At 35.5% G+C, this 10,750-nt stretch overlaps 1 protein-coding gene across 1 annotated transcript; it reads right to left on the reverse strand.

Annotated features, from left to right (window-relative positions):
* Positions 1–659: 659 nt before the first annotated feature.
* LOC114733599 (xanthotoxin 5-hydroxylase CYP82C4-like) lies at positions 660–3,677 on the reverse strand. The gene is made up of 2 exons (XM_028921073.1): positions 2,402–3,677; positions 660–1,345 (listed from the first exon to the last, which is right to left on the reverse strand). Exons 1-2 carry the CDS (start codon positions 3,371–3,373, stop codon positions 686–688), a joined length of 1,632 nt encoding a protein of 543 aa, XP_028776906.1. The 5' UTR covers positions 3,374–3,677; the 3' UTR covers positions 660–685.
* Between the last annotated feature and the right edge of the window lie 7,073 nt (positions 3,678–10,750).

Below are 10,750 nucleotides of genomic sequence, written 5' to 3' on the forward strand. Positions count from 1 at the left end.
TCTGAACAATTCATCACAAAGGTATATTATATTATTAAAATATTTTATATTTATTTATATACTTTAATATAAAATTATAATAATAATTTGGTAAACTATTAAATTTGAACCGTTAGAATTCCAATATAATGGTGGTAAAGGAAAAGGAAATGGCTTGCTTGTGTATATATCATGCGGTTCAGCGCAAGCCTATTACTTCTCCGGTCCTTAACGTAAAATTAATAAGTTAATTAATTAATAAAATCAATAAGTTAGTTAATTATAAAAAATATAAATTTTTTTAAAAAAAACATCATAATCATATTTCTTAATATCTTTCCTCCATCTCCTACTTAGTTATGGTTAAATGAGTATTAATATGAGTAATTTAAGGAAAACTAATAAATATAAAAAATAAACCTTACATTGGCAATCAAAATGAACTAACATTAAGGACCGAAGGAGTATATTACAAGTTTGGAGTCTATCAAAGCTTTACCCAAACCTTAACCGAACCGAACCAAATAAAAAAGAAAGAATGGAGGAAAGAAATAAGAGAACTGAACATTGCTAGCTAGCTAGGCATATATATATAGTACATACAATGATACAAAACGTACATTAGCGTATGTAAAACTCACCATTTATTTGAAACTTTAATTTATGTTGGAAGCGTTAAATGCAAATTGGCATAATACTACTATAGTTAAGAAGTATACAATAAGTGATAAAGATGAGGCGAAAGTCGTGGGGTTAGAACAACTTGTAAGGGAGTAGCTTTAGGCAAAGTAAAGCTAGTTCCTTCTTTCATATCCACTTTTTCACCATCTTCTACCTCCAACTCAAACCCTTGAAGTAGACGAGCAAGAGTCAAGACACTTACTTGCGCCGCAAGATTCGAACCAGGACAAGCCCTTCTGCCAGACCCAAAAGGAAGGTATTGAAAATGGTAGTGACCTTCTTCATGATCAATTTCTCCATTATCATTATTATTATTCTCTGTAATGAACCTCTCAGGCATGAACATTTCAGGCTGTGACCAAATGGTTGGGTCTCTATGGAGTTTCCACACGTTGGCCAACACTCTGGTGCCTTTTGGGACGTAATAGCCAGAGATATAGCAATCTTGTGTTGCTTCATGGGGAACTAAGAGAGGACCTGGTGGGTATAATCTTAGGGTTTCTTTGAAGATGGCTTCAAGGTAAGTTAGGTTCTTGGTATCTGAAGTTTGGACCCATCTTTGCTTGCCTACGTGATGATCAATCTCCTCTTGGGCACGCTTTAGGACGTGCTTGTTGTTTAATAATAAGGCTAGCATCCATGTCAGGTTGATGGAGGTTGTGTCTGCCCCAGCCAAGATCAGACTCTACATGCACTCATATATATGCATTAAAAAAAACACATGTATTAAGGCATACCATGATTTTGTAAGTAGGATATGCATTAATTAATACTAGTATGTTATGAGCGCTGGCCAAAAAAAAAAATTAATGTGACGTGAATAAGCTCAAAGATAAAACCCGTTTTGAGAAAGATTATTGGGTTGAAAAATCACTTAAACTTATAAATTACACTATATTTATGAAGCTTCTCGATATAAAATTCATAACATAATAGTAACAATTGAAGTGGATAGGATAACATAATATTCTTAACGAGTCAGTTGGTTCAACAAGGGCTCTTCTCATGAACGGATGAATTAATTTAAACTAAAATTGTGTAAATTATTTTTTTGTCAACAAACTTGTGTAAATTATTACTACCTCTCATTCTTAATATAAGAGCTAGTTTCACTTTTAATTTGGTCCTAAATATAAGACTCTAATCTATTTTATCTCTTATATTTATCTATTTTTTAAAATAGTCCTCAGAGTAATTGCTTATGTTAAATATTTTATCAAATAACATTTGATTGGCACGGATATTTTAAAGAAAATAATATCTATTTATTATAAATAATTAATTTTTTTAATTTACTTAAATTAATTAATTAACTTTTATATTAAAAATCAGAAGTAGTACTATTATACTCCTCCGTTCCGGAAGGAGTAAAAAATATATTTTTCATTGACTAGTCAAACCTATATAAGAAAGTACTATAACTACCTAAAAGCAAATCACTCCCCTTGTCTTCATGTTTGACTTACACTGTTCCTCTTTGGACCTCTGTCCTCAATTGTTGCTCCCTACTTATTATATTGTCGTCAAGAATACATGCTCATCGCCACTCTTCAAGAAATTAATTACTTAAGTTGGCAAGTAAGAAATTAATTACTTAATATATTAAATCATATCAGACTCATTTGAATTAATGAATTTAAAAATTTTCTCAAGAATTATAAAATTACTTACCATGATCTAATTAATTAATATTTTTAAAACCATTTATAATTGTTTTTGCAGGAAAAGGGGAAAAAAATACCAAGATATTTGCCTTGATGATAGTGTCACGTGTATGGCCCAAGGTAGAGTCGTCTTCTTCGACCACAGAAAGCATGAAGTCAATGAAATCCTGCTTCTCACCATTCGACTCTGTCTTCTTCACACGATGCTCTTCAACCCAACTTGATGCCAGAGAATCCAAATCACTCGCCATCTTCTTCATAGATCTGAGAACTTTTCCTTCACCTGGAAACCATCTCAGAAACGGAATCAAATCCGAAGGAACAAATTCCCCAGAAATATGCATAAAATCCTTTATCAGCTTCACAACCCTGCGAGCCTCTTCATCATCCACATCCTGCGAATTCCCAAAATAACTCTTCCCTGCAATCATCCTCGTGATTATGTTCAGCGTCAATCGCTCCAACCACTCGCTAATCACAACCTTGCGTTTGTTATTATTATCTCCGTCGCCGTACGAGTACAGATCGCCGATGAAAACATCGATCTCAGATTCGTACACATGCTTCAGCGATTCGACTCTCCGAGCTGACAGTAGCTCGAGCATGACGAGCTTCCTCAATTTGCGCCAGTACGGGCCGTCCGGTGCAAACCCGAAGCCGGCGTAGTTGAAACCGAGGTAGAGGCCGTGGCTGGATCTTGGGCGAGAGGCTAGGGTTTTGTCGTTGGTGGTGAAGCATTCTTTCATGGCGTCTTGGCTGCTAACAACGAGGGCAGGGAAGGCTCCGAGGCGGATGGTGAAGATGGGACCGTACTTGTCGGCGAAAGAAGCTAAGGTGTGGGCGAGAGGGGCCTGAGCTCCGAGAAGATGAAGATGCCCTAAAAGGGGTAAGGCTCCTGATGGTTCTGGTGCTAGCTTTCCTTTGCTTGTGTGATTTGGTGAGTTCTTCTGAGATCTGATCCATAGAAATAGGGACAAAAGTATGACTGAAATTGCTGCTAGTGTTGGGAAAGAGAGAAGATCCATTGTTATGGCTTCTCTCATCATCATGACTTTGAAGAAGCTCTCTGAGAAGAGATGATGATCTTTGAGGTTTGGGCAAGATGATGAGTGGCTCGTTACAGCTTTGACTGAGAAAAGTATAAGAAGATTATATATTGTTCAAGTTAGATATAAAATAAATGGAGACGACTTTGACCATTATTACATGGGACCAATATCGTCCTATTTCATGTTACGTAATAAAATGGGGAAAACGACTCGGTTACTCAAATGAAGGACAGGTAGAAATAGACGGAGGAAGGAGGCAAGAAAATGATGGAAAGCTTAAAGACACATGGCGAGCGGAGTGATAAAAGTGACTTGGAAACCAATGAAACTACTTCCTTTCACAAAGCGGAGGCGAAATTTTGTCTTTGTATGGTTTTTTAAATATTAGTTTGGAGCCTCTTTTTTTTTCTATCTCTTTTTTTTTTGGAACTATCAGATTAACATAGTTCAACGATTTAGATTTTAATTTTTTTTATAAAATATTTGTAAAAAAATTAAAATATTTAGTATATTTGCAAACCATTAGAATTAAATTTTAATATAATTTGTAATTTAATATTTTAATAATAGTTTTAAAAAATTTAAATATGAACTGTTAAAATATTAATCCAGTGGTTAAAAAAATAGAGAATGGCAGAGGATGGGAAGGGAAGAAGAGGGTTCTGAACCATTTTAATGTTGTATAACATCTAATTATTAGTAACACTTCTTTGTCTAATGTAAGACCTAGTTAATAAATTTTTTTAATTAGAAAAACATATACCAATAGTTTCAAATTTCACAATACTTACATCAAGTTTTTTATATTCATTAAGTTTTCCAATCATATATGAGTAGAAATGTTCATGGAATCGGACGGAAATAGGACAACTCTATCCTTGTCTTGTCCAGATAATCGGGATAAGACGGCTATTTTATCCCATATCTCATCTCATCCCAATAACGTCCAACATATCCCATTATTTTTTAAATTTTTTTGTTTTTTTTCAAAACTAAATACATTTGAAGCATAAAAGTTCATAGTAAAAATTATACAAAGAAAATAAATAAAAATTGGCTAAAAATTGATAGTAATAAAAAATTGATGAAGAAAAACGTTTCTTTTTGAAAAAGAGAAAATATATAAACTCAAAATATCTCCTAAAAAACATCATATGATCCATACAGAAAAACTTATAAATTGTAGACAACATAAAATTATAATATTATTATACTAATGATAAGTAAACTAAATTTATAAAATTAAAAAAAGATAATAGATTGGGACGGAATTGGGATGGAACACCTATGTCCCGTCTCATCCAAGACATTTTTGTCCTCTTTCCCTTTTGTCTTGTCCTGAAAATTTTTGAGACGAGACGAAACACAAGTGATGAGAACCCCTACATATAACCATATGTCCTATTTTTAAACATCAGCATTTTATTATAAATTCATGAGAAACAAAAAAAAGATATAGCTACGTGTGATTGGAGAATTTAACATAACTTAATTGTAAAAAGCTATGAGGAGACCTAACTTGAGCGTGAGAGAAAACCTAAGGCTAGCATCGACGTCGAAGGAACGTGACGCACTAAAAAGGAGTAGAAAGAAAGTCAAATCTGATAAGGCTTCATTTACGAGTGACCAAATACTGGTGCCAAGGGTTGAAGATTGGATGAAGGATGATGTGCAAATAAATAATGACGGCGAGGGGAATGATGGAGACCTGAGTAGGAAGGATACTGAGACTGAGATTGATAAGGATAAGGCTTTGTAAATGATATATAAGGCTTCATTAACTCAGATTATTTTGAATCGAAACTCCAACATTATGAGCGAAACAAGGAGACATTGACACTTGATGTGGGCTTGGGGTTTTTTGTGGTGCAATTCTCTAATAAATCAGACTATGAAATAGTGTTAACGAGTGGTCTGTGGCTACTGTTTGATCATTACATAGCAGTTCAACCGTGGAAGTCAAATTTTGATCCTGAAGAAGAACATATCAATAGAATCGTAGCTTGGATCTGTATTCCTCAACTGGATCTTGATTACTATGATCGTGGTATCCTTCATGGTTTAGGCTCATAGATTGGTAGAGTGTTGAAGGTTGATATGGCTACTCTTAAACGAAAGAAAGTGAGGTTTGCCTGGATATGTGTAGAACTAGATCTGAATTCTCCCTTGTGACCTATGATTCTAATTAATGGTAAGGCACAAAGGATTCAAGATGAAGGAATACACTTGATTTGCTTTAGCTGTGGAAACTACAGCCATGATCGTGATCACTATCCTCATAAAAATAGAATAGGTACAAATACTAACGTCCATGATCCTTTTCTAGTTCTACTGGTACATGGAGAGGTGGAACATATAGCAAGCTCGTCTAAGATTGAGCAGAGGTCAGATACGGGAGGCAGTAAGGTTGTTGTGAACGGACCAACAGTGGGTTATGATAAATGGATGGTGGTTCAGCGACCACAGAGGGTCTGTTGACCGGCACAAGGGATTCCGTAAGTGATTCTCAGAGAGATTTTCATGCGCCCATTAATGTTGAAGGGCGAGGATCACGGTTTCAAGCTTTAAATATGGATGGGGATGTGATTCTGGTTTCTTCGTCTAATTTGAAGGAGGATAAGAGGTCATTGAGTGAGATTACTAATGTCAATCTGAAGGACTACTCTAAGAGGCCTGAGCCCAGTGCTAGAAGTGGGCCAAAACCAATGCGGCACAATGGGCTGAAGAATGAACATACATTAAATGGGCCAACGAAAAGTAAGGCAGAAGGGTCAAAGAATAACCAGCCTAAGACTAGTGACTAATGGCAAAGTGATATGGGAAATCTAATGAGGGCTAAAGATAGATTGGGCCTAGTAAAATCAAGTAGGCTAGAGAAGCAGTTTGATTTACTTAAGCCTAATCAGAATAGTTCTATCAACAATGTGGATATGGAAATAGAAAATGCAATTGACGGTGAAAGCATGCAAAAGTCAAGCACTACTGATGTATCAACTTTTGTACACCATATGGGCACTAAGGTTAAAGGGTTAGTTGATGATAACCCACTTGATCCGAGCTCGAAGAAGGAGGGTTCATTTCTCATCCGGTTAAATCCTTTGTCTGTTGAGTAGTAAAGTAATATTCTTTTTGCTCAAACTATGACCAGTAGACCTGGCCTTTAAGCTATGTTTTATTGTGGTTGGGATTTTCTATTTTACCCAGTTATTGTGAATACTAACATTTTAATATGGAATTCTCGTGGTATTGGTGGTAGAGCCTTCATTGGGCTTGTTCTTGAATTAAGAAAACGGTACGGCTTTAAATTCCTAGCAATTTTAGAGCCAAGACAGAAGAGTGAGAAGGCAATGATAATTGCTAGATGTTTGGGTTTTAAGTATATGGATGTAGTGGAAGCTGTCGAATTCAGTGGAGGCATTTGGTATTTTGGGATGAACATATTGATTTTACTGTTACTTGCAAACATTCTCAGGTGCTTTACGGAACTTTCAATCAAGGCTCCTTAGACACTTAGGATCTTTCTATTGTATATGACCACCCAAATCCTTCCATTCGGTCTTTGCTCTAGCAACAACTCTGACTGATTGAAGAGATGGGAGTGAGTAAATGGTGCATAGGTGGGGATTTTAATGCTACTTTGCAAGCAAATGAGAGAATCTCAACGGCAAGTTCAGTTACAGGACGCAACAAAGATTTTCTTCGATGGGTTCACCATAGTGGAATGGTAGAAGTTGCTTTTCAAGGCCCTCGTTGTACGTGATGTCGTGGCAGCTCTTATAGTAGGATTGACTGTATCCTTGCTAACTCTAACTAGTTTGAGAAATTTTCACAAGCATTGGTGCTACATTTACTCAAGTTGAAGTCTGATCACCGCCTATTACTCCTCAAGTTGAACAGTAATGAGAAACTTTTCTGACAAAACAATTCTTTTCGATTCTTTGCTCCTTGGGTCACTCATAACAGATTTATGGAGATGGTAAGAAATTCTTGGCATCACAATAAATGTTGGGAAGTGAATGTTGAATGCTTTCACAAGGAAGCGATATCATGGAATAAAAATATCTTTGGGAATATTAATAAACAGAAATTTGCTTCGTTTGAAGGAACTTGAACGCATGAATATGGATGGAGGTACAAGCGAGGCCTGGGAGAGGAAGAAACAAGAGAAATGGATGGAATTAGAATAGTGTTTAATGCAAGAAGAGATCATGTGGTATCAAAGATCAAAATGTAACTGGTACACACATGGTGATAAGAACACGAGATACTTCCATACTATGACAAACTGCAGAAGAAAAAAGAAGTTTGTGGAAGTTTTACAGGATGAAAATGGTGAGTGGTGCTATGATCAAGAAGTTTTAAAGAGAAAAGGTACGATGTTCTTTCAAAAACTATTTTTGGAGGAGGGTGATACCGGAAACTCTATTGTATTTGGTGCTACTTTTCCCCAAGTTGACCTTGAGGCTATTGATATATTGGGCCGAGATGCTATACTACAAGAAATCAAGCAAGCCGTTTTTAGTATGGGTTCCCTAAACGCTCCAAGACTGGATAGACTAAACCCTTTATTCTATCAAAGCCAATGGGAGATAGTAGGCTCTTTGTGGTGGATTTGGTACAGTTGATCTTTCAGGGTCCAACAGAAGGCAGATGTATTAATGGCATGAATATAGAACTAATCCCCAAGACGGAGAGACCCCAAAGCTTCCGTGATTTTCGCCTCATTAGCCTTTGTAATGTGGTTTATAAGGTGATTACAAAAATTTTGGCTAATAGACTAAAGAGTATTCTACCAGATTTGGTGGCTCCTAATTAATGCAACTTCATTCTAAGTAAGCAAATTTCTGATAATATAATCTTGGCTCAGGAAATTATTCACTCGATGCGCAATATGAAGAGGAAAAAGTGTTTCATGGCCCTTAAAATTGATCTGGAGAAGGCTTATGATCGAATCTGGTGGAAGTTTGTAATTAATTGTCTCCACGAACTAAAGTTACCCACGCGTTTTATTGATATTATATATCATTATCTTTCTTATGTGGAGATGCATGTTTTGTGGAATGGATCCAAAAGAGAATGTTTCACCCCTTTATGTGGCATTCGCCAAGGTGATCCTATTTCACCTTATCTGTTTGTTCCGGTGATGGAAAAATTAGCGTATATGATACAAAGTGAAGTGCTAGAGGGAAACTAGCCACCATTTCAGTTGCAGAAGAATGGCACACAAGTTTCTCACTTGTTCTTTGCAAATGATCTTATTTTATTTGCAAAAGCTAATATAGAATAGGCTAGCCTAATTAAAATGTGTTTAGATGATTTCTATTTGGCCTCAGGTGAAAAAGTTAATAAAGGTAAATCAAGGATTTATTTTTCTAGCAATGTAAATCATAACAAAAGACAAGAGATAAGCACTTCCTAGGGTTTACTCCTACTAGTAATTTGGGCAAATATTTAGGGGTACCTTTACATCACCAAAAGGTTTCTAAACAAACTTATCAATATGTACTTGACAAGATGGACCGCAGATTGATAAGTTGGAAGGTTAATACCTTATCCATGGCAGCGAGACAAACTCTAGTTTCTTCTGTGGTTGCTGCCATTCCTCATTATATGGACCGTAGATGATGCCTTTACCTTTGCAGCTTTCTGATGCAATATATAAGCACTATAAAAGCTTCCTACAGGGAAATACTGGTTCTTCTAAGAAAGTGCATCTTGTTGCTTGGGATGATATTTGTAGGCATAAGGAGGAAGGAGGTTTGGGCTTACGTAGTGCCTGTAAGTAGAATAAGACTTATATGATGAAGCTAGGATGGGGCCTAATGAGCAGAAGAGATGCCTTGTGGGTTAAATTTCTAAGAGAGAAGTATAAATGTGGTAACGACGTGATCCCAAAAGTATAAAGGAAGAAAAATGAGTCTTAAACTTAGAAGGGAATTCAGCGAGCTTGGGATTCAACTTTGAAAGGGGTGGAATGGAATCTGGTAATGGATCTAAAGTTCACTTTTGGTGGGACTATTGTCTACCTCATCATGATAAATTATTAGACTATATAATAGCTGATGTTTCAAGAACCTCTTTGGATGATAGGATTGCTGATTACGTTATCGATGTTGGTGAGTAGATGGTCAAGTTATCAACACTATTGCATGATTATTTCCTTCTATTTGTAGAGCCAAGTTAGATTCTGTGAGATGGAGGGGGACTAGAAATGGTGATTTTTCATTCAATCTGCTTATTTTTTGATTTCTATCAAAATAGTATTCTAATCTAGAGTGACTAGCATAGGTTATGGAAGCTAACAGTGCCATAATGTTGTAAAACCTTCTTATGGCTTTATGCGAGAGGTTGCCTACTCACTAATTATGCACAGGCAAATAGAGGGATACAATAAAATGACAACTATCCTTTTGTGATAGTATGCGAGAAGACATTGTGCATGTTTTACGTGATTGTTGCAAGGCTTCTATTGCTGGAGAAGAATAGTTCCAACTGAACTTTGGGCTAAATTTATCTCATTCTTGGAGGTAAACTTTGATAAAGTGGAATATAAATCAGTCTACCTTGTATGGGAGTTCAATGGTGTGTCTGGTTCGGTATCACTTGTAGGCAGTTGTGGATTAATAGAAATGAAGGTAACATCCTATTTTATCTAGTATTAATTAAATTTTAAAAATATATTTTAGTATTAAGGTAATAAAAAAAAAGGTTAGATATAGGCAAATTATTATATATTATTTTAATAATGTTTTGTACGTGATTGTGTGTGTGGTGGATAGTATTCTAGAAAATTATACATGGTATAGAAGTCCCACATCGACTAATCTTTAAAGTGAAGGAGTTTGAGGAGCCTATATATAGGAGATAGTGAATGGAGCTTGAAGTGAGTAAATAATTTTCGCACATATCTGAGGTAGTTCAGCAGAAAAGTGCTAGTTTTGAGTTTATTAACCGTTGGATTAGACTGAAATTTGGTCAGCCCATTAAGGACATCCAAAAATCGTTAATTTCAATGGTTGGATTATCATTTTGATCTCCAAGTTACAAGTATTAGGCATGTTTTTTAACTTATATCTTTTAGATTTAGCAAACAGAGTCCTGAATAGTAAATTAGCATTTTAAAGTTCATTCACCGTTAGATTGGGCTATTAATTTGGAGGATAGTATTATGATAGATAGGAAATTAAATCAAAGGTTAGATTAGGGGTTTAACTTCTGTAGTGAGAATAACCTGGTTCATACTAAGTCTATTGTTTAAGTCCTTCGAAGATGGAATATAAGTTATAAATTTATAGTTTGTATATTACATTATGGAATTTGATGATTCTAATAATATAATCTAATAATTAAAGGATATTTAAGTAATGAAAATTTTGG

Source organism: Neltuma alba, unplaced genomic scaffold (genome assembly GCF_004799145.2).
Source record: "Neltuma alba isolate B1F8T4 unplaced genomic scaffold, ASM479914v2 tig00013019_pilon, whole genome shotgun sequence".
Taxonomy (NCBI): Eukaryota; Viridiplantae; Streptophyta; class Magnoliopsida; order Fabales; family Fabaceae; genus Neltuma; species Neltuma alba.